Source organism: Pseudorasbora parva, chromosome 23 (assembly GCF_024679245.1).
Source record: "Pseudorasbora parva isolate DD20220531a chromosome 23, ASM2467924v1, whole genome shotgun sequence".
In the NCBI taxonomy this organism is placed as follows: domain Eukaryota; kingdom Metazoa; phylum Chordata; class Actinopteri; order Cypriniformes; family Gobionidae; genus Pseudorasbora; species Pseudorasbora parva.
Genome location: NC_090194.1, coordinates 36,582,303 through 36,608,370, shown reverse-complemented (window position 1 = coordinate 36,608,370; position 26,068 = coordinate 36,582,303). Strand labels below are relative to the sequence as shown.

At 40.7% G+C, this 26,068-nt stretch overlaps 1 protein-coding gene across 3 annotated transcripts in view; it reads right to left on the bottom strand.

Moving 5' to 3' along the window:
- Nucleotides 1–26,068, bottom strand: part of pdlim5b (PDZ and LIM domain 5b) — a 112,869-nt gene that overhangs the window by 54,176 nt on the left and 32,625 nt on the right. For all 3 annotated transcript variants that reach the window (XM_067433963.1, XM_067433964.1, XM_067433965.1), the window contains exon 3: nt 13,780–13,931. In XM_067433963.1, the coding sequence (XP_067290064.1) occupies nt 13,780–13,931 (152 nt within the window). The remainder of the gene's footprint in view (nt 1–13,779; nt 13,932–26,068) is intronic.

Genomic DNA, 26,068 nt, shown 5'->3' with positions numbered 1-26,068 from the left:
GAGTGACTGAGTGTGTGAGTGTGTGTGTGAGTGTGTGAGTGTGTGATCGTGTGAGTGAGCGATCGTGTGAGTGTGTGATCGTGTGAGTGAGCGATCGTGTGAGTGAGCGATCGTGTGAGTGAGCGATCGTGTGAGTGAGCGATCGTGTGTGTGTGTGTGTGTGAGTGAGTGAGTGAGCTAGTGTGTGTGTGAGTGTGTGTGTGTGTGTGTGTGTGTGTGTGTGTGTGTGTGTAAGTGTGTGAGTGAGTGAGTGTGTGTGTGTGACTGTGAGTGAGTGAAAGTGAGAGTGAGAGTGTGAGTTTGAGTGTGTGTGTGTGTGTGAGTGTGTGTGAGTGAGTGAGTGAGTGAGTGAGTGAGTGAGTGAGTGAGTGAGTGTGAGAGTGTGAGTGTGAGAGAGTGTGAGAGTGTGTGTGAGTAAGTGAGTGAGTGAGTGAGTGAGTGAGTGAGTGTGAGAGTGTGAGAGTGTGTGTGAGTGAGAGCGACATGTGCGAGCGTGTGTGTGTGTGTGTGTGTGTGTGTGTGTGTGTGTGTGTGTGTGTGTGTGTGTGTGTGTGTGTGTAAGTGTGTGAGTGTGTGAGTAAGTGAGTGAGTGAGTGACTGACTGACTGACTGACTGACTGACTGAGTGAGTGAGTGTGTGTGTGTGTGACTGTGTGTGTGTGACTGTGTGTGTGTGACTGAGTGTGAGTGACTGAGTGTGTGAGTGTGAGTGAGCGATCGTGTGAGTGAGCGATCGTGTGTGTGTGTGTGTGTGTGAGTGTGTGTGTGTGAGTGAGTGAGTGAGTGAGCTAGTGTGTGTGTGAGTGTGTGTGTGTGTGTGTAAGTGTGTGAGTGAGTGAGTGAGTGTGTGTGACTGTGTGTGTGTGTGTGTGTGTGACTGTGTGTGTGTGACTGTGTGTGTGTGACTGTGTGTGTGTGACTGTGTGTGTGTGACTGTGTGTGTGTGACTGTGTGTGTGTGTGTGTGTGTGTGTGTGTGTGTGTGTGTGTGTGTGTGAGTGTGTGTGTGAGTGAGCTAGTGTGTGTGTGTGTGTGTGTGTGTGTGTGTGTGACTGTGTGTGTGTGACTGTGTGTGTGTGACTGTGTGTGTGTGACTGTGTGTGTGTGACTGTGTGTGTGTGAGTGACTGAGTGTGAGTGACTGAGTGTGAGTGACTGAGTGTGAGTGACTGAGTGTGAGTGTGCGATCGTGAGTGAGTGAAACACTTAACAGACTTCCACATCATGCGCTTCAACATGCTGAACACACACAACGGCCTGTGGATTAATACCGTGACTAAACAACACATCAGATGTGTGTTATAAACATGAACAGACGCTCTAGAAGTGTGATGCTAAGAATAGTTTCCTTTTCTAAGATGTTCTGTTTTGAGGCCATTTTGATCTAATTAGAGAAAGCGCTGTTCATCTATTAAAGCTGAAGCTATTTCTGACGCACTAACGGCACCAGAATAAAGACTGCTTCTGTTTCTGTATGTTTAGCCGGGACAGGAGAAAGTGTTTTAACCATGACACAAACACACTCCGCCTCTTATAGAACACAACGAAACTGAACAGGACACTCCAGGAAACACTTTCACAAACACAGCGTTGAGCTCAGGGCTTCGACACGCTGGCAGAAACTCCACTAGAGCCAAAATCAACAGAAAGACTCGTGACGTGAAACTGAGACGCTGCTGTTTCTGCACAGTATCAGTCAACACAATACAATACACACTACACTACACTACACTACACACTACACACCAACCCTAGAACAACAATATATACATAACTAAATAATACAAATTAACTATAAAACTACAAAAGTTTTTTTAAATAAAACGTAAAAAATTTTTACATTGCAATTATATAAAAACAACGAAAAATGTTTAAACGCAAAAAGCATAAAATCCTGTAGCTCAACCAGTAGAGTGACGCTAGCAACGCCACGGTAATGGGTTTAAGTCCCAGGGCAAGCACGAACTGACAAAAATGTCAAAATGTGTACCTTAAAAATGCAATGTAAGTCGCTTTGGATAAAAGCGCCTGCCAAATGCATAAATGTAAAGGTAAAACCCAATAAAATAAAATACAAAACAACAATGAAAAAAATGATAAATATATAAAATATAATATGAATCTAATAAAGTAAAAAAAGCTAAAAAAAAAAAAAAATGTAAAGTACAAAATACAATACAATGCAAAACAACATACACAAAATATAAAACATCAAAAAAATATTTATATATAATAAAAACATTCAACAAAATAAAAATGGAAAAAAAATGAAATATAATAAAAAGATTAAACAAAATAAAAACAGGGAAAAATGCAATATAATAAAAACATTTAACAAAATTAAACTAAAACATTAAACTAAAAAAAGGAAAAATGTAATAATAAAAACATTAAACAAAATAAAAACAGGAAAAATGACATATAAAAAATTATTATAATAATAAAAACAGGAAAAAATGCAAAATAATAAAAAACATTAAACAAAAAAAACAGGAAATTAATTATAAATAATAATAATAATAATAATAAAAACAGGAAAAATGTAATATAATAAAAACATTAAACAAAATAAAAAGAGGAAAAAAATGAAATAATGAAAACATTAAACAAAATAAAAACAGGAAAAATTAAACATAAAAAATTATAATAATAATAAAAACAGGAAAAAATGCAATATAATAAAAACATTAAACAAAAAAAACCAGGAAATTAATTATACAAAAATTATAATAATAATAATAATAATAATAATAATAATAATAATAATAATAATAATAATAATAATAATAAAATCAGGAAAAATATAATAAAAACATTAAACAAAATAAAAACAGGAAAAATGAAATATAATAAAAATTTTAAACATAAAAACTGGAAAAAATGCAATATAATAAAACCATCACACGGCGCCGTAATCAAGCCCATGAGCACAGCAGGGTTTCTCTATATCACAGAAACACAAGCAGATACACTCTAATGCTGGGTTAAAAACAACCCAATTTGGGTTGAAAATGGACAAAGCCAGAAATTGGGTTGTTTGAATGGGTCCATTCACTGGGTTCAAACAACCCAATTTCTGGGTTTGTCCATTTTCAACCCAGCATTTATTAGAGTGTGTTTGATGATGTCTGGCAGGAATCCTGCGGGAACAGAGCAGGAACGGCGAGCTGTTATTCCGCTTATCCAGCTCTGATGTCAAATACCTGCCTTTCCATCCTCAGACACACAAAATGGCTTTTCCTTTCACATTCCTTCCACACCGCCACAAATAATAATCATTCTCAGCTCCAGCGGGATGCAGCGCAAATAAAAACATCCTATATAACGGGATGACAGGAGAAATACCGGCTGCCGGAGGAACTCATCGCTGCTCATATCATACAGTTAGACAATCCTCAATAACAGAAACACTACTATTAGACATTCAAAGATATATACTTTATTTTTATTAATATATATTTACTTTTATTAAAACTATATTTACTTTAATATACTTTACATAATTTGCCACAATGAATAATTGTCAAGCTCTGCATAAATATGTTTCTGTTTTAAAAGAATAATGATTGTTTTGGATATTACATCTCTTTAACTATTTTGAAGTGTCCATTAAGTCAAAGACAAATAAGTTTGTCACATTTAATATAAACAATTTAATAAATAAAATAAATAATAAGCTTGGAGATTTCAGAGGCATCCTCATCGGCACTGGAGAGTTTAGGAGTCTCCTGACACCATCTCCCCTAAATACAGAGAACAGTGCAGGACACTCACTGAGACTGCATCTCGCTCACACACACACACACACACACACACACACACACACACACACACACACACACACACACACACACACACACACACACACACACACACACACACACACACACACACACACACACACACACACACACACACACACACACACACACACACACACACACACGTTTTTGTGACATATTGGGACATTCGATAGGCATAATGGTTTTTATACTGTTCAAACCGTATTTTCTATCCCCTTACACTGCCCCTGGCCTTAAACCTACCCATCTCTCTCTCTCTCTCTCACACACACACACACACACACACACTAAACCTACCCATCACAGGAAACATTCTGCATTTTTACTTTCTCATAAAAACTCCTCCTGTGTGATTTATAAGCCTTTTGTAAAGTGGGGCCATGGGTAATGTCCTCATATTTCACCCTCTCCTGTAATACCTGTGTCATACCCATGGCATTATACACATCTGTGTCCTCATATGTCACAAAAACATGCCCACACACACACACACACAATAACTCTGGAGTGCAGGATCCTGCCAGAACAGGAGGGGTCCGTGCCGAATAACCTCATAAACTCAGATTATTAAAGTGATAAGTTAGTGTGTGTTAATGGAACGATTATACACTTCACAGTCGCGCAGAGTTAAAGCAGAAACTTACAGCAGTCGAGCGACCATCTTTCATTTTTAAACGCTCATATTTTTCGGTGTTTCTCAGAATCTGCTTACAGAAATACGCCAGTATGATTAAAGTCATCCTGAAATAAAGTCAGCACACGTTCATCATCCCGTCATGTGCGTCTGTGTTTTTATTCCCGTTTCACTCTGAAATGGCACATTATGGAAGAAAAACAGGCTGCAGATGTATTTCATGTCCGCCTCAAAATCTAAGCTTAATTTTCCGACCACTCCAAGGGTCGATGGCATTCGGCGGTCACTCCACCAGCATGACGTCCATCTGCAATCATGGAAAATGGGACTGAATTTTTATTCCAGAGAAGCAAGTGTGTGTGTTGGGGATCAGAGTTCACATGGGCCGCGGGTCAGACTTCACACACACGCGGTCACAATGGTTTCCCTGTGTCGTACAGGCCTAAAACACCAACTTTGTTCGGTTTTAATGGTTCCTCTTCACACCCAGATGATTTCAACACAGGAACTGTTGCTCACAGAGACGGCCTTCATCTGCTGTCCGTCTCGATGGAAGAGCAAGAGCAAAAATCTTTAAACAAACTGGAACATTTTCAACATGCACTTGAGAGCCAGAGATACACTCACGTCTATAGTTTATTTTTTATCCTTTTAAAAAAAGGATTGAAGTATTTTTTTAATTATGATATAATTAGATTTTTTTGCACAGTAATTTTTTTTTGCAAAATGTATTAAAATATAATATATATTATATAAACATTAACAAAAATAATCCTATTTTAAAAATTAATACCACCACCACCACCAACAACACACATATATACATATACACACACGCACACATATATATATTAAATATTTTAAGTCTAATACATTTGGATTTTTGCACCCAAAAAAATTATATAAAATATTGTAATTATATTTAAATGTATTTACTTTTGAAAAGATATTAACAACAAAACCAATGTAAATGTAACAAAAAATAAATAAAATAAACAAAATAAAAAACAACAACAACAAAACAGTCTAATTCCTGGTCAAATGTAAAAATAGCCCACAAAAATTTAATAAAACAGTTAGTAAACTGTAAAAAAATTCTTATAAAAGTATAAAACACTTTTTTTTAAATAATTCCAATAAAACTGCATTCTAATCAGTTTAATTCTTGGTCTGTAAATACACAATATAATGACTGTAAAATCAAAAATAACGCACAATAAAATGTAGTAATAAAACGTTGTTCTTAATACAAATAAAATACAAAATAAAAAAACAACAACAAAACAGAAACAGAAGAAAATAACAACAAACAGGTTAAGTTCCACACATTCTACTCTGTTTAATTATTGGTCTGTATATTGTATATTGACTAAATTAAATAAAAACACCACCAGTGATCCTGCTACATTGGTGATACACTTGAACTCCAGGTTTTCATGTTTGAACCACATTTTCACAGATTTGAGAGCCAGAAACCACAACGGCAGAGTGTAAAGAATGGAAAGGTTCTAGACTGAGTGCTGTGTCGACGGAAAAGGACATTTGATGATCAGGAGCAGACAAAACCCTAGCCTGATTAACAGCCAAACTCAGCCCCAACATCTGAGCTCGGGCGGTTCGGTCTGGACTTGATCCATAGAGTAACTATAATACAGAAACTGACCAATGAGATCATCAGGGCGGGCTTTAGCCGATGACGGACAGATGATCAACAGTAACTGACCAATGAGATCATCAGGGCGGGCTTTAGCCGATGATGGACAGATGATCAACAGAAACTGACCAATGAGATCATCAGGGCGGGCTTTAGACGATGACGGACAGATGATCAACAGCAACTGACCAATGAGATCATCAGGGCGGGCTTTAGACGATGACGGACAGATGATCAACAGAAACTGACCAATGAGATCATCAGGGCGGGCTTTAGCCGATGATGGACAGATGATCAACAGAAACTGACCAATTAGATCATCAGGGCGGGCTTTAGCCGATGATGGACAGATGATCAACAGAAACTGACCAATGAGATCATCAGGGCGGGCTTTAGCCGATGATGGACAGATGATCAACAGAAACTGACCAATGAGATCATCAGGGCGGGCTTTAGCCGATGACAGACAGATGATCAACAGTAACTGACCAATGAGATCATCAGGGCGGGATTTAGCCGATGATGGACAGATGATCAACAGAAACTGACCAATGAGATCATCAGGGCGGGCTTTAGCCGATGATGGACAGATGATCAACAGAAACTGACCAATGAGATCATCAGGGTGGGTTTTAGCCGATGACGGACAGATGATCAACAGAAACTGACCAATGAGATCATCAGGGTGGGCTTTAGCCGATGATGGACAGATGATCAACAGAAACTGACCAATGAGATCATCAGGGGGGGCTTTAGCCGATGACGGACAGATGATCAACAGAAACTGACCAATGAGATCATCAGGGGGGGCTTTAGCCGATGATGGACAGATGATCAACAGAAACTGACCAATGAGATCATCAGGGCAGGCTTTAGCCGATGACGGACAGATGATCAACAGAAACTGACCAATGAGATCATCAGGGCGGGCTTTAGCCGATGACGGACAGATGATCAACAGAAACTGACCAATGAGATCATCAGGGGGGGCTTTAGCCGATGATGGACAGATGATCAACAGAAACTGACCAATGAGATCATCAGGGCAGGCTTTAGCCGATGACGGACAGATGATCAACAGTACCGTAATCATCTCGTCATCAAAGACACTTGAGTTGAGTTTGCTCTAATCCTAAACGGAGAGCTTGTTCGTATCTGCGTCACCTTCACTATTAATTATTATTATAAAAATGGCAATTAAGGGGTAAAATGTGTGTTATTTTGGCAAGGTTTCTGCTAAAATGGGCATTCCTGGGTCTATATATCACATAATTAAGGTCGCTTCAACCCGCGGACATGGAAAACAACCGACGGGAAAACCGCAGACTTGGCAACACAGTGCAGTTGAGCTCTGTTGACATTTGACGACTAACGTTATGCGTCGCTCCGCTGCTCTGATTGGTTGTTGGTCTATCCAATTGATGTCTTTCCTGGTTGGGTTGAAACACGCCCCATAATCACAGCCCAATGAGCATCAGACTCATATTCTGACTAGACTAGAGTATGACCACATCAGGCTAGACAAAACCTACTTTCTTCTGCACATGACCCTTTATAAACACGTTTTAATGAGACTGAACCTCCAGAAGCTGGACAGGCAGGTGATGGCGATTCTGAAGACGAACACGAGCCGCTGCTCCAGCCAACCTGTCCCAAACCTCAGACGCCGCTCCGCACACACAGTCTAAACTGCACTTTATGAACACGGTCTGGAAACATCCTTAAGAAAACAGAGACGGGGAGTAACATGTGGTCTGAAACGAACTGAACACGTCGGCGCGAAACAAAACGGTAGATATTTTGGTTTGGATGTGTAGGGGGAACGAATGGAAATCTGTGAGTGCAGATCAGACCTCAAGAGACTAAACAGAGAAACTAGGGCTGTGCGATATTGAAGAAAAATGCGATATGCAATACCTTGTTAAATAATGCGATATTCGATATGATATCGCTATTAGTGTAAAATCTTTTTAAATTATATTTAAACAATATTTTAAAACAGAGTGATGCCATTTGTGTGTCACATTCTTTAGCAAACGATCATCCATTTAAACTAAAGCTTGGGCTCGATATAGTGCTCCTTACAACTTACCACAGATTCAGAGATCCGTGAATAATGACATGCAGCCAGGAATCTTGTTTTCCTGACATTTTTATGAGCCTGATTTCGACTGATTTATAACTCATCCCATTTTTCGAGTGAATCCCGCATGTAACGTTATATGCGGATGGGTCAGTGACTGTATTGAAGCGTGTATGTGGTAATAATATACTTAATAATCACTAAAAGCGGGCAATCATTAAATAAACGCAATCTCACAAAGTTATATTAATCAGTGAAGCTGGTCTACAATGAATCTCATTTTATTTTCCCAAAGTCTGCACTTACAGTGTTAACTGAACTCAGCACCTGGACAAACACTCGAGTGGTGACTGGGTTCCAAATTCAACACCTGTGATTGGCCAACTGCGTTGTAGAAGTCTACAAACATGTGTGTGATTGGTTACTTTACTCACCGAAGCGAAAACACATTGGAAATGTAATCATTTGACGAGTGCAAAAATACAGATAAACACTGGATCTTTTGCTAGCTCCCTTTCGTTAATAATATGCTATTATTATGAATTCTTACAGAGGATTGCAGATCCTAAACAAGCAGTTATGGGCAGCGTTTCCCTCTAAAAGCAGAAGCAGCAACAGGGGGCAATGGTTTAAGTGAGAAAATTAGATGCTATTATCAAGTCTGGAGCAGCGATGTCCATGGGGTCCGTGGACAAGCCTCCCCCTACCCCTCCCTGGTGCCGGGCCTGGTTTTGTGTGTTTTCGCTGCATTCACGCTATAAACCAAAGCTGCCTCTCAGTCTTTTTGCCACTCAGTAGTCATTCCAGCTGACGGTGACGTCACATGCATCCCCTTTACCTTGTTAAATAATGCGATATTAAAACTGAAAATGATGCCATTTGTGATTCACATTCTTTCAGGGAAAAGAAAGCATCGCTACAACTTAAAATTACTGTGTGTATTTGGTAGTTAAAGTATTTAACAAGACATGAAACAGAACTGAAGGGATCAAATGCTTTCAGAGAGGCCGACTGTGTGTGTGGGGGGGGGGAGGGGGGGCATGTTTTTGTGACATATGAGGACACAAATGTGTATAATGCCATGGGTATGAGACAGGTATTACAGGAGAGGGTGAAATATGAGGACATTACCCATGGCCCCACAAAAGGCTTATAAATAAAGAGTTTTTTTTAGAAAGTAAAAATGCAGAATGTTTTCTGTGACGGGTTGGTTTAGGGTGTGTGTGTGTGTGTGTGTGTGTGTGTGTGTGTTGGGTAGGGGCAGTGTAAGGGGATAGAAAATACGGTTTGTACAGTATAAAAACCATTATGCCTATGGAATGTCCCCATATGTCACAAAAACAAGTGTGTGTGTGTGTGTGTGTGTGTGTGTGTGTGTGTGTGTGTGTGTGTGTGTCAGACAGCAGACACTGCAAGACTGCAAGCTGTTGTTTTTCGTAAGTTATTACGTATAATAACTTTTTAACGTCAAGCAAGTCCCATCAGTCCCAGTCGTGTGCCCAGTCTATTCTCTGCTATGCGTCGACCTAAAACGGACACTCTTCACAGTGTTGAAGTATCCTATTAAAATCATTCAGACATTGTGTGCTGACGCAAAATGCATATTGCGATATATGTACATTTGTGATATTTTGATAATTCCGATATATTGCACAGCCCTAAGAGAAGCGGTCACTTACGACAGGAGCAGCCATGGAAAATGACTTGAATCGCTGATCATTTTCAGACATTAATGTCTCGTTGCCTCAGAGAGATCAAGGATTATGAGGAACTGCAAAGCAATTTGTGTCAGAACACATTTGATACGCCACATTAAATCATCAGTTTATCCAGACGTCCACAGAAACACTTTCCCGTTTGAATCAGATGTTGTTCAAGACGAGTTGCGACTCGTTGTGTGTAAAGAGACGTGCGGAAACCATTTGACATCAAACTTTACGTGAAGCAACATACTTGCAATATTAGAGACACTTTTTAACATGCAGCTGCGAGAAGACCAAAATGAATATTCTCCAAAACCTCAAATCATGTACAGAAGGTTTGTAGCAGCATGATTGAAAACTAGACGAGTAAAGTATCGTGCGTGTATCTGTCTGTGTACGTGTGTGCGTCTGTGTGTGTGTGTGTGTGTGTGTGTGTGTGTGTGTGCATCTGTCTGAGTGCGTGTCTGCGCACGTTTATCTGTCTGTGTACGTGTGTGTGTCTGTGTGCGTATCTTTCTGTGTGCGCGTGCATTTGTGCGTGTGTGTATCTGTCTGTGTACGTGTGTGTGTCTGTGTGTGTATCTGTCTGTGTGTGCGTGTCTGTGTGTGTATGCATCTGTGTGTGTGTGTGTGCATCTGTCTGTGTGTGTGTGTGTATCTGTCTGTGCGTGTGTCTGTGCGTGTGTATCTGTCTGTGCGCGCGTCTGTGTGTGTGCACATGTCTGTGTGCGTGTGTGTGTGTCTGTGTGTGTGTATCTGTATGTGTGTCTGTGCGTCTGTGTGTGTGTGCATCTGTCTGTGTGCGTGTGTCTGCATGTGTGTGTCTGTGTCTGTTTGTCTGTCTGTCTGTCTGTGTCTTTCTGTCTATATGTGACTGTCTATCTGTGTGTGTGTGTGTGTGTGTGTGTGTGTGTGTGTGTGTGTGTGTGTGTGTGTGTGTGTGTGTGTGTGTGTGTGTGTGTGTGTGTGTATCGGTTCAGTGTATCTGTCTTTTATAATTATGATAAACTAAAGACTCTTGTGAGATATGAAGGATCAACACTACCCACAACACAACAGATACTCAAGATTAACACGACACTGGCACAAACTGTGTGTGTTATGGACCCTCTAAACCCTTTATACTCTTGTAATGCATGTCATGTAAAAGAGGTATGAGACTAGTAATAGAAGACCTTATCATCCCCTCAATATTCATACTCAAACATTTCACAAACACATACAGATGGTTTATTAAGCAGCGAGACTAAAGCGAACTGATCTGGGTGGTTCGGGTTACAATTTCTCTCTGGGATCTCAGAGTAAACGCTGCGCTCGTCTTAATGTGATGTTATCTTAATAGTAAAGCTTAAGTGCTGTTTGATGGCCTTTGCAGACTCACTGACAAATGTTCAACAGCTATGAAAACGGCAATAAAAGACTTTAATGGGAGATTCCAGAGCTCTTCCGCAATCTCTCTCCCCTGAATTTCCTTTCTAAAGGCTCATAACTCCAGAATATGAGCAGAGAGGTGCTTCGTTTCATTCCAATTAAATATAAAAAATTGAATCCTACAGCCCATTCCTCCCCTTTTTAATGAATCTGCCTATGGTCAACACACTTTTACTGGAGTAAATCATGCAGAAATTAACAGTCATAATTTACTTTGCATACCTTTCACAAAATAAATCTTGCAATAAAAATAATTGAAATGGATAAGCTGAAAAAGTGATAAAGTATCACAAAAGAGGTCTGTGTGACTATATTCCAGGTCATCCAAAGGCATACATTTGTAAGGAACAGGGGTGGACAAAGTACACAACTTCATTACTTGAGTAAAAGTAACACTGCTGGTCAAATATTACTCCATTACAAGTAAAAATATATTTTTACTCAAGTAAAAGTACAGAAGTATTTGTTTTTAAAAGTACTTAAGTATCAAAAGTAAATTTCCTTTTTTTGGCAGTGCATTATTTTATTATAGTTGTATAAATGCACATTATGCCATCATGGTTTAAGCCAGTCAGTGACGCTCCATCTGACACACTAGCATACGACTAACTTAAACTCATTTAAATACTTGTAGAAAAGTTACAAAGCTGCTGTCACTTTAAGGCCGAATGCACGGATCCAATACACTGATACACATCTGATATTCTCACACTGTTCACCTTCACTGAAGACAGAATCAACTTTGTTTATGTGAATACTCCACAAAATGAGCATTTGGACATCCGTCTTCTTCCATTTTGCTCTAAACTATAAATCAGTGTTTAATAAATGCTGTGAAATCATTGAACTTCACGAGACTCTACAAGAGTGATTCCTGAAAGGCTTTCTGCAAAAACCCAAACACCTTTTAAAGAAGAAAAAAATCATCACTGACTTTCAAAGCTGCGACAGAAACGACTTTCCACTTCGAGGACCTTGATAGAAATGTAGTGGAGTAAAGAGGACGATATTTGTCTTTCAGATGAAGTGAAGTTAAAGTCAGAAGTTTACAGAAAAAATAATACTCAAGTAAAGCACAGATACTCAAAAAATGAACTTAAGTACAGGACTCGAGTAGATGAGCTGAGTTACTGTCCAGCTCTGGTAAGGAAGATCGTATTTACAGATACTTTAATGGATTTTCCCAGAGGTGGACAGCATCTATTCACATTTACTTTTATTGTACATAAAATGAAAGCAATCTAGGAATTTGAAAGCCATGATTTAATAAAAATGGATAAAAATGCATTCCTTGAATGCAACGCTAGTCACTTTGGTTAAAAGCATCAGCCAAAATGCATAAATATTATTATTCTAAAGAGGTTCTGGAAGGCCTGTCTAAACATGAGGGCGAGTAAATGAAGAGTTAATGATGCACTTGTCCTTTAATTGAAATTTAGCAACTCTAGACTGACCGTCTAACACTCATAACTGAACAAAACTACAATTAAAGATTCAGTGGCCAGGACACTCGCTAACCCTCTGAAGAAACACCATTAAAATAAAATAAAAATCAAAGCGATGAAAGGGCTCTTGAATCCGGGGCCACAGGAAAACAGCGAATAATGGCCGACATGCATTTAAGCATAATATATTGGGGGGATAGCAAAAGTAATTTCGATGTAGTAGGGACGGCTCGTTACCACAATTTTGGCTTCAGTATGGTACCACAATCTAGTACCAATATTAAAACGATACGACACGGTCTGATATTGCTGTGGGTATATTGCGCGAGAATGAGTTTTGAGTTTATAAAGTGGGAAATTTCCACAAATGTTTAATAGTAAATTAATCACATCAAATGAGTCATTTGAAAACTTTCTTGTGAGAAATTATTTCAGGAAAAACTCTTAAAAAATTAGCAAATTGCTTCTGGCTTCAAAAGACATCGCACAGTAAAGCAATCTGCATGCTCCGATTCAACATTTTCATGTTCGTTCCGGGATGGCTAACGCAAATCAAATTTGAACATGCAAGCGATTTTATTGCATTTCGTAATGACTTTTACATATGATGGGAGCTCATACCAACGACGCACACACAAAAATTGTATTTAACCATTCAAATAGAGTCTGGTGGAAAAGGAGGAATAGAAAAAAAAATGAATTTGGGAAAAAAACAAACGGATTTCATAGGGCCAAGTAATGATGCTAAAAATGTATCTTTGATCACAGGTATAAATTACACTTACACTATATAGTCACATAGAAAACTTATTTTACACTGGAGTAATATTTCACTGTTTTACAGTATTTATGATCAAACAAACACAGACTTGGGGAGCAGAAGAACAACAACAACAAAACCTAAACAAATAGTAGTAGTAGTAGACCGGTAGTGTAGATAATAGTAGATAAATCAAGGACTACAAACACTGACATGCGTGCCCGTGTGCGTGTGCGTGTGTGTGCGTGTGCGTGTGTATGTGTGTTACCTCAGCAGCGAGAGGTTCAGGTTCCCCGTACACGCTTTGATTTTGTTCTGGGCCTCCAGGTGTGTCATTCCCTCTGTGGCGATGCCATCGATAGACAACACAACGTCTCCAACGCTGATCTTGGCTTTAGCTGCCTTTCCTCCATCTGTCAGCTACAAACACAAACACACAGTTCAGAGAGGAACTACTTCTAATCCCTTTGCTATAAAAATCATAAATGATTTGGAAAAACATTCATATGCAACAACACAATCAATATTCCTCAAGTGACATACACAAGAAATTGATTGCAATATACAGTTTCCCTAAAATTCCAGTGAGTCATTAACCAGTCAATCAATCAACTGAGTCAGTGAGCTCAACCGGATTCATGTGGTCTTGTGAAGCAGATTCTTTAAAGGCTCATAACACACACAGTTTGTGCCAGTGTCATGTTAATATTGAGTATCTGCAGAGTAGTGTTGATCCTTCATATCTCACAAGAGTCTTTAGTTTATCATAATTATAAAAGACAGATACACTGAACCCATTCTTTCTGAAAACAGCCGAGTCCGTGGAGGCGTGCAGTGGGCGGAGCTTAAGTCACACACACACACACACAATGTTGGTGTTGTTCACTTTATATGCACTTACTAGCCAATTGCCAACAAAACACACACATTTGATGCAGTTTCTCTCACTGCCTGCGGTTTCCTCTCATGACCAGGAACAAACACACACACACACACACACACACACACTTGCAGAACTCCAGAAACACAAACTGCATCCACTGTTCCCTTAACACTGGGTTATTTGGGAAGCTGAACAAGGTGATCTTTCCCTCACACACACTTTAGTAACACTGTTGATCTTGTGTCTAAACACACAACGCCGCCGATGGCTCCTGTAACCCCAACCAAGCTCTCTCTCTCTGTGTGTGTGTGTATGTGTATGTGTATGTGTATGTGTGTGTGTGTGTGTGTGTGTGTGTGTGTAGTGTGCAGTGTGCACGCACTCATCCAGGAGAAGTGCCCATATAAGGTATTCTGGCCTTTATGATGTCACACAGGGCCATACTAGAAAAAAAACTTTCCGAAACTTGTTTGAATCCTGAAGGAGTGTTTTTTGGCACAGAAATATTCAGTCAAATGACTTTTTTGTCCATCTTTTATGAGTTAAAGAAGTTTTATTGTGAATGTAATTGAAAAGATAGGTGGTAGTCTTCAAAATTTCAGACAAAATACATTTTCACACATCACAAATATGAGCAGAATGTACATTTTTTGCTTGACTTCATCGTCTCGAATTACTTTGTCCTGATTAGACTGATGCTTGATTGTTTCATTTTAGTGTTAGTAATATTACAGTATTAATATATTAAATCACATTTTACTTCTATATTTTAGTTTAAAGTTTCAGTAATTGTGTTGCATGCACTGCTTTTTAACTTTTATAAGTTCATTTTATTTTCTAAAATATTTATATTTAGGTTTTCTTTTTTATTTTAGTACCTCAACTTACTTTAAGTTGCCAAATAATAATTTCTCATTTTTATTTAAGTCAATGTTTCTCATCTAATACTTCTATTTTATTTCAGCTCTATTTCACTAAATGACACTGTTTTTAATAGTTTTAGCAACAATAGCAGCAGTTTGACGACGCATCCGTATGCAAGCCGCTTTGATGTCAAAATGTAATAAATCTCGTATGCCGTATGTAATATATCTCCAGACTTAAAAGCAGAGCTGGACAGATAATTATACAGCCTTTAATAATCAAACCATTCACAGAAGCTGAAGATAACAAATGACTGATGTTCGGCTGACCTTTGACCCTATGGGCCGGATCTGTATGCTGATGCCGGAGTGAGGAGACGTGAGGAACACCATCTTTAGTTTATTATAGGCTTTAGATCTAGCAGTACCTTATCAGATGAGACCTGACGGGCTATTAGACTCCATCCGCGCTCTTGTTAGTACTCAGATCTTGTCTGGGCTAATAAACAACCCAATACATTACTAGATAACTACAGGAGAGGAACAAAAGTCTTTACTCCAGTGATTTACACAAAGGCTTCTGTGGTCTTCATGCTAAAGGCCCTGCATGTATTCTTTACAGGAAATCCCAAAATGCACTGAACAAAATGCATGTTATACCCCATCCAATACCAAAAAGTACCAAAATATCTGATTATATATTCGATTAACAAACTAAACAAGTGTTTCCCCATCGTTATACTCTATTAACAAATTAAATGCCTTTTCACGCCACGCCACGCCACGCCACGCCACGCCACGCCACGCCACGCCACGCGGGCCCCCACGCCTCGCCACTCGGGCCCCCACGCCTCGCCACTCGGGCCCCCACGCCTCGCCACTCGGGCCCCCACGCCTCGCAACTCCGACCCCCACGACTCGCAACTCCGACCCCCTCGACTCGCAACTCAGACCCCCTCGACTCGCAACTCAGACCCCCACGACTCGCAACTCAGACCCCCACGACTCGCAACTCAGACCCCCACGACTCGCAACTCAGACCCCCTCGACTCGCAACTCAGACCCCCTCGACTCGCAACTCAGACCCCCACGACTCGCAACTCAGACCCCCACGACTCGCAACTCAGACCCCCACGACTCGCAACTCAGACCCCCACGACTCGCAACTCAGACCCCCACGACTCGCAACTCAGACCCCCTCGACTCGCAACTCAGACCCCCTCGACTCGCAACTCAGACCCCCTCGACTCGCAACTCAGACCCCCTCGACTCGCAACTCAGACCCCCTCGACTCGCAACTCAGACCCCCTCGACTCGCAACTCAGACCCCCTCGACTCGCAACTCAGACCCCCTCGACTCGCAACTCAGACCCCCTCGACTCGCAACTCAGACCCCCACGACTCGCAACTCAGACCCCCACGACTCGCAACTCAGACCCCCACGACTCGCAACTCAGACCCCCTCGACTCGCAACTCAGACCCCCACGACTCGCAACTCAGACCCCCACGACTCGCAACTCAGACCCCCACGACTCGCAACTCAGACCCCCACGACTCGCAACTCAGACCCCCACGACTCGCAACTCAGACCCCCACGACTCGCAACTCAGACCCCCACGACTCGCAACTCAGACCCCCACGACTCGCAACTCAGACCCCCACGACTCGCAACTCAGACCCCCTCGACTCGCAACTCAGACCCCCACGACTCGCAACTCAGACCCCCACGACTCGCAACTCAGACCCCCACGACTCGCAACTCAGACCCCCACGACTCGCAACTCAGACCCCCACGACTCGCAACTCAGACCCCCACGACTCGCAACTCAGACCCCCTCGACTCGCAACTCAGACCCCCTCGACTCGCAACTCAGACCCCCACGACTCGCAACTCAGACCCCCACGACTCGCAACTCAGACCCCCACGACTCGCAACTCAGACCCCCACGACTCGCAACTCAGACCCCCTCGACTCGCAACTCAGACCCCCACGACTCGCAACTCAGACCCCCTCGACTCGCAACTCAGACCCCCACGACTCGCAACTCAGACCCCCACGACTCGCAATTCCGGGAAAAAAAAGGTCTGAATTGTGATAAGTCCCAATTCACTTATTTGGGCAACATTACTTTTAATCTTACACACTAAGTAGGATGTTTAATAAACTTAATAGATTAAATTGTATAAGTTTGACGTTTTCAATGAATCTTGCAACACCTATGAATATGAAGTGACACAATACTCTGTGCAGCTCGATGTGTCTGAACATGAAGAGCTCATTTACAGGTGTGCATGCGAGGCATTATGCAACCATGCATGACGAATATCAGTCATCAGTTCATCACACTGTAGTCCTCCACACTTCACATCTGCTAGGCAACGAACTCAACTAAAGCAGCACCGCCTCCTGAGTCAGATTAAGACTTGCTTTGCTCTGGGCCACAGCTTTAAAACAATGAGTATGATGTAGGACCGATGACAGAAACACTTCACCCAGCCAAAACAATCACGTTTTGCCTGATTCCATGATTATTATTTTTTGAGTTGAACAGGTTTAGAGCAACATGAGGACAAGTGTATTTATGTGAAGCTTTCCTTCCAGAAAGTGAATGTGATTTCTTGTTATTTTTAAAAGACTTATTGTAGAAATTATAGAGTTAAGATGAAAGACTTTACTTGTCAAAATGAGCAGACGGAAGAGACACAGAATTGAGCAAATGCTGGATGAATAAATCAAAAGTAGGGCATATCATATACACATTGAAACATAGAAAATAAATACTTTTGTACTTAAATATAAAATTTCTGTGGGGAAAAAACATTTAACGGGACTATTATTGCAAAAAAAAAAAAGTGTATTAAATTATTTGTATGTAAGTATTTGTATTAGAAGTTGATAAAGTTTTATTAAATTATTTAGATCTGTATTTTAAAAATTAAAATTTAATTAAACCATTAAAATGGAATCTAGAAAAATCTAAAATGTAAAACATGGAATTTGAGAAAAAGTAAAATGTGTTTTACAGGATCCTAAAAATGTTTTTTGTTAAACCTTTAATATATTGTTGCATCAGGGATGATGTTAAAGCAATAAAATGTTTAAATGACAATAAATAAAATCTAAAAAATAAATAAATTAATCCTCAATAGAATTTATAAAATGAAAAAAGCACAGGGAAATTACAAGGAAAGTGTAATGAAAGGTTTTTTGTCATTTCATTATGTGCTTTTTTCATTTTATATGTTCCGTTGATGTTTAATTCATGATTTCAATGAATTAGATATGATTTTTGATTTCCTAGCTTTTGGTCCAGGGAAGAAAAGAAAAGGGAAAAAAGGATGTCATACGGCCCTAAGAAATGATTTACGCCACATTGCATTATTCCAGCAGCAGGAAGTAGAAAACTAGAGTTCACAACTCTGCGTCCCACACATCTACGAAAGCTCCTCAGGGAGTTTGACGGGGTCACACACACTCATTTCGCGCTCTCTGTGTCATTAGGTCAACAACAACAGCTGGACCTCGAAGCCTGAATCCAATTTAATGGCACACTGAGACCCGACAACACAGGAACATGAAGAGAGCCGAGGGGTCTTCACACGCTAAACTGATACACACACGCGTGTACGAGAGCCGCTTAACATTGAGTCCCCGCAGTCATATCTTTTATTAACGTCATAAACTAAACCTCAGCCTCATAAAACTAAAGGCAACAAGGATCAAATCCCACCGCAGAGAAGAACTACACCCAAATCAAACAGACCATCTCACAGTTTGTCTTACGTCTCCCTTTAAAGGGTTTTATCCATCATATTTCAAGCAGCATTTTCAAAATGAAACATTAATAAGGCTGAGTTATGATGTGTGACTGGAGAGAAAACACAGTTTGAAAGTCATTTTACTAACATAATGTGATGTACACATTATAAATATCCTACGAGGAAAATTAAATAAAAATATAACAAAAATATATCATATAGTATATAAATGTATCATAGAAAATAAATTATTATATTATACATATTAGTAATTCTAAATATGAATAAAAAAAATTATACAAAAAGTATAATTTTAAATTTAATTTAATATTATAGTATACACTGTAGTATCTATGTATACAATACATACATAATATAAAATAAACAAGTTATATAAGTATAATATACGTTCATAATGATTATATAAATACATATTACACACACATATATACATATACACACACATACATGCATATAATTTTTTTAATATAAAATAAATTCTATGTATAATATAAAATATATATATATATATATATATATATATATATATATATATATATATATATATATATATATATATATATATATATATATAAAATATATATATATATATATATATATATATATATATATATATATATATAAATAAATGATTATTGAAAACTGTGATAAGTAAGCAGCATATTTTAATAAATGATTAAGAATAATATTCACCAATTCAAATTTACAATAAGGTGAGGAACACCAGAAACCAAAAAGAAAGTAAACAGGGTCTATACTTTCATTTAATGCTGACCTCATAAAGAAAAAAAAAAAAACAGGACAAATATCCTTAGTTTGGTATAAAACGAAAGCTTCCCATGAAGTTTTTGGCAGAGAAGCATCTCGAGAAAGCCAAACGGATGAGACACTCGCAAATGCTAATGAACGGCTGCTCCGATACGACACCGAAGTTCTGCGGTCGTTCTCCTTTTATAGCCGTCTGAGGGTATCACGGGCCACATCACAAACACACACACACACACACACACACACACACACACACACACACACACACACACACACACACACACACACACACACACACACACACACACACACACACACACGCTTATCAGTCATACAACATCCACAAAACAGGCTCACAATCCCAGTAACTAGTGGAGCGTGTGACATTTACAAGGCAGGCCTTAATCAAAAACTTCATTTGAGCCACCAAGACTCGTTGCTTCTCGATATAAACCGAAGAGGAGGCAGACATGAGAGAACAGTGGCTAAGACATATAAAAAAATATGGTGATGTGAATAATTACAGAGTAACTGATGAAGAAAAGCACCACATGTTGTTATCCGGACGCGAGTTATGCTAAACCAGACAAAATAAGACACAACATTCGTTTCAGTTCGGACGTGGACGGCAGCCAAACGCTTCCTCTCACATTAGTCACATTAGCCACAATCAAATGAAGGTGAAATTCCCCATAAAGATGTCTGATGATAAACCCATGGATCATCATTATCCGCTCAATGCATCCGTTTATATACGAGCGTGTTGTCAAAACAAAGCCGAAGGGAAGTTTCCGTTCCTCTTGTGTGTGCTGTGTATGATTAACAAAAGATCTGTACATTAATATTGCATAATTTACAGAGGTACTCAACTTCATTGCTTGAGTAACAGTACTACTGGTCCAATATTACTCTGTCACAAGTAAAAGTTGTAAAAACTGATTTTTACTGAAGTATAAAGTACAGAAGTATTTGTTTTCAAAAGTACACGGGTTATTATTATTATTAATTTTATTATTATTGTTATTATTATTATTATTATTATTCAAAAGTAATTTAGGATCAAAGGTAAATTAAAATGTTTATGCCAATATTATTTTATTATTGTTTCATAGTTGTATAAATGCACACTATGCCATTATGGTTTAAGCCAGTCAGTGACGGTCTATCCAACATGCTATCATATGATGACTAACTTAAACTCGTTTAAATACTTGTAGAAAAGTTATAAAGCTGCTGTCACTTTAAGGCCGAATGCACGGATCCAATACACTGATACACATCTGATATTCTCACACTGTTCACCTTCACTGAAGACAGAATCAACTTTGTTTATGAGAATACTCCACTAAATGAGCATTTGGACATCCATCTTCCTCCATTTTGCTCTAAACTATAAATCAGTGTTTAAAGGTCCCATAGCATGACTTATTTTATGAGGTTTTTCAACATTAATATGAGTTCCCCTAGCCTAAATGTTGTCCCCAAGTGGCTTGAAATTTTTATCTGTGTAAAGCGAGTTCTGGCTCTTTTTCTGCCTTTGAGAAAATGAGAGCCCAGTTGAGCAGATCCTGAATTCTCCTGATATGACGTAATACCAGGAAAGGTTTCCGCCCACTCCTTTGCTTTGCCCGCCCAGATAATTAGTAGAGAATGGACTCAGTTTATCAGTCGCGATGTCAGCAGCTCAGGCTTTACCATACGGATTGAGAAACTGTTCATTAATGCCTGATCTGGGATCAGTGAGTTCTGATGTGTAGCTAATCTTTCAAGTTCACACAGACTTTCTTTCTAAATCGTTTAATACTGTCAGTCCCGCCGCTGGCCCTCTTGATGCATCAGTGAATCAAACCAGTGACTAAAAGAAGCTCTTACTGTCTCCATGTCGTGTTTGTAACTTTGCAAAGTTCACTCGTGTTTATTCAGAGCTCTCAGATACAAACAAAAACTTGCGCTCTCAAAAACTTGATACAATAGCACTTCCTCAGCAATCCTTCCTCAGCGCTCTCTCTCTCTCTCTCTCTCTCTCTCTCTCTCTCTCCTGACTAAGCCACGCCCCCTCCGCACAATCTCATTTCACATGCAAAGATGTCAGCCAATCACAGCAGTGGGTGTTTTCACTGAAGACTCACAGCAGACATGCCTCTTGAAACAGAGCATTCCAGACAGAGGGCTAATATCAGTATAGAAAAAATGCCTTTTATTTCTAAATTATGACTTTTTTGATGTAAAAACCATACTAACAGTATAAGTACACCTCAGGAAACATTATAAAAAAAATACAAAAATCCATACCATGGGACCTTTAATAAATGCTGTGAAATCATTGAACTTCACGAGACTCTACAAGAGTGATTCCTGAAAGGCTTTCTGCAAAAACCCAAACACCTTTTAAAGAAGAAAAAAATCATCCACTGACTTTCAAAGCTGCGACAGAAACGACTTTCCACTTCGAGGACCTTGATAGAAATGTAGTGGAGTAAAGAGGACGATATTTGTCTTTCAGATGTAGTGAAGTTAAAGTCAGAAGTTTACAGAAAAAATAATGCATCATTTAGTGTTTGTTCAGTGTGGCTCTACATGTGTGTTCGGTAACGATACCATCAGCCAACTGTGTTAAATGACTCCGAGAAATGGGCTGGATTGGTTTGCATCGCCTCAAACCACAGACCCAGTTCATTCTGCTACTAATGCTCAATTTTGGCTCAATAAAAAGCCAAAGTTTTAAACTCCTACATTTAGTGAAGAACAGAGATCCTGGCCTTAGCAAACAGCTCTAATGTAAGCAGACCTAAGTGTGGACTGTGGAAAGATAATATTTGAATGTTAACTTTAGTGGAACGGCTGTTTTTCCTCCACTAATCTTTAATCGAGACTTGAAAACGTGCCGATATGTTAAAAGATTTAGCTGTCAGCGTTTGAAAGCCCACACTCGGAGAGTAAAGTTCACTGACTCAAAGCGAGTTTGTTTCTGTCCCCCGGACGGCCTCACACAGGCCGATTGAAATGCTGATGGGCTTCTTTTTCAGCGGCTGAACGAATGAATGAATGAGTGAGTTTCTGGATGTGCATTTTTAAGACGTGGAGTCACCGAGAGCAGTTGCTGTGGCCGCTTGTTAAGGTGCTTTAACTCTCTTTAAAGGCCTTATATGGATCTGGGAGATTTCTCTCGCTGTGCGATCTGTGGCAAACATTCCAGCAAACCAGGTGCTTTTCCATTGTGTTCCTAAAATACATCTATTACGTCACAGGCTGTTTTAAACAATAAATGTACACACACACTCAGGTACGGGAGAATTTGTCTTGAGAATAACAGCTTGATTCTTTCTTGACAGTGTTATTAGTTTCAGAGATTATTTAGGTTGATTCAGCAATATCCGTCCATTGTTCCATTCATCAGTCTATCCACTCATCCACCTGTCACATCTATTCATGTTTTATCCATAGATCCATCCATCCGTCCATCATTTGTTCCATCCATCCAGAGCAATCCACCCATCCAGCATCCATCCATCCATCCATCCATCCATACGTCGTTCAAGCATCCATCCATCTACAGCAATCCTTCCATCCATCTATCATTCAAACATCCATCCATCCATCTATCATTCAAACATCCATCGAGAGCAATCCATCCAACCATCTATCATTCAAACATCCATCCATCTATCTAGAGCAATCAATCCATCCATCTCTCATTCAAACATCCATCCATCCATCCATCTAGAGCAATCCATCCATCTGTTTTTCCAGCTGTCCATCAATCCATCCATCCATCTGTCGCTCTTTGAAAAATTGTTTTTTTTCCTATCTTGTAAGTCACTTTGTATAAAAGCATCTGTAAAAGCATAAATGTAAGAACAAACCTTGTGACCAGAAATAGATTTAAAGTATGAGCACTAGTAATAGTGATGATTGACTTAAAGCTTTAAAGGTGCACTATGCAGCTTTCCGTCCACTGGAGGGCGCCTATTCAAAACAAAGGTGTAGTTTGATGACGCCAAGTGTGAGCGCAGTATCTTGGGACATGTGGTCTTCACCTCACAGCCGGTGGAAAATAGGACTCGGGCAGAAATCATGTTCATGCATGCGGTTATTAACGTTACTGTAGTGAAGCAGAGCAGGAGCGAGTGTTGAGGAGCTGAGCACGGCCGCTAGAGCGATTGGTTATTAACGTTACTGTAGTGAAGCAGAGCAGGAGCGAGTGTTGAGGAGCTGAGCACGGCCGCTAGAGCGATTGGTTATTAACGTTACTGTAGTGAAGCAGAGCAGGAGCGAGTGTTGAGGAGCTGAGCACGGCCGCTGGAGCGATTGGTTATTAACGTTACTGTAGTGAAGCAGAGCAGGACCGAGTGTTGTGGAGCTGAGCACGGCCGCTGGAGCGATTGGTTATTAACGTTACTGTAGTGAAGCAGAGCAGGAGCGAGTGTTGAGGAGCTGAGCACGGCCACTGGAGCGATTGGTTATTAACGTTACTGTAGTGAAGCAGAGCAGGAGCGAGTGTTGAGGAGCTGAGCACGGCCGCTGGAGCGATTGGTTATTAACGTTACTGTAGTGAAGCAGAGCAGGAGCGAGTGTTGAGGAGCTGAGCACGGCCGCTGGAGCGATTGGTTATTAATGTTACTGTAGTGAAGCAGAGCAGGAGCGAGTGTTGAGGAGCTGAGCACGGCCGCTAGAGCGATTGGTTATTAACGTTACTGTAGTGAAGCAGAGCAGGAGCGAGTGTTGAGGAGCTGAGCACGGCCGCTGGAGCGATTGGTTATTAATGTTACTGTAGTGAAGCAGAGCAGGAGCGAGTGTTGTGGAGCTGAGCACGGCCGCTGGAGCGATTGGTTATTAACGTTACTGTAGTGAAGCAGAGCAGGAGCGAGTGTTGAGGAGCTGAGCACGGCTGCTGGAGCGATTGGTTATTAACGTTACTGTAGTGAAGCAGAGCAGGAGCGAGTGTTGAGGAGCTGAGCACGGCCGCTGGAGCGATTGGTTATTAACGTTACTGTAGTGAAGCAGAGCAGGAGCGAGTGTTGAGGAGCTGAGCACGGCCGCTGGAGCGATTGGTTATTAACGTTACTGTAGTGAAGCAGAGCAGGACCGAGTGTTGAGGAGCTGAGCACGGCCGCTGGAGCGATTGGTTATTAACGTTACTGTAGTGAAGCAGAGCAGGACCGAGTGTTGTGGAGCTGAGCACGGCCGCTGGAGCGATTGGTTATTAACGTTACTGTAGTGAAGCAGAGCAGGACCGAGTGTTGTGGAGCTGAGCACGGCTGCTGAAGCGATTGGTTATTAACGTTACTGTAGTGAAGCAGAGCAGGACCGAGTGTTGTGGAGCTGAGCACGGCTGCTGAAGCGATTGGTTATTAACGTTACTGTAGTGAAGCAGAGCAGGAGCGAGTGTTGAGGAGCTGAGCACGGCCGCTGGAGCGATTGGTTATTAACGTTACTGTAGTGAAGCAGAGCAGGGCCGAGTGTTGAGGTGCTGAGCACGGCCGCTGGAGCGATTGGTTATTAACGTTACTGTAGTGAAGCAGAGCAGGACCGAGTGTTGAGGAGCTGAGCACGGCCGCTGGAGCGATTGGTTATTAACGTTACTGTAGTGAAGCAGAGCAGGAGCGAGTGTTGTGGAGCTGAGCACGGCCGCTGGAGCGATTGGTTATTAACGTTACTGTAGTGAAGCAGAGCAGGACCGAGTGTTGTGGAGCTGAGCACGGCCACTGGAGCGATTGGTTATTAACGTTACTGTAGTGAAGCAGAGCAGGAGCGAGTGTTGTGGAGCTGAGCACGGCCGCTGGAGCGATTGGTTATTAACGTTACTGTAGTGAAGCAGAGCAGGACCGAGTGTTGAGGAGCTGAGCACGGCCGCTGGAGCGATTGGTTATTAACGTTACTGTAGTGAAGCAGAGCAGGACCGAGTGTTGTGGAGCTGAGCACGGCCGCTGGAGCGATTGGTTATTAACGTTACTGTAGTGAAGCAGAGCAGGACCGAGTGTTGAGGAGCTGAGCACGGCCGCTGGAGCGATTGGTTATTAACGTTACTGTAGTGAAGCAGAGCAGGACCGAGTGTTGAGGAGCTGAGCACGGCCGCTGGAGCGATTGGTTATTAACGTTACTGTAGAGAAGCAGAGCAGGACCGAGTGTTGAGGAGCTGAGCACGGCCGCTGGAGCGATTGGTTATTAACGTTACTGTAGTGAAGCAGAGCAGGACCGAGTGTTGAGGAGCTGAGCACGGCTGCTGGAGCGATTGGTTATTAACGTTACTGTAGAGAAGCAG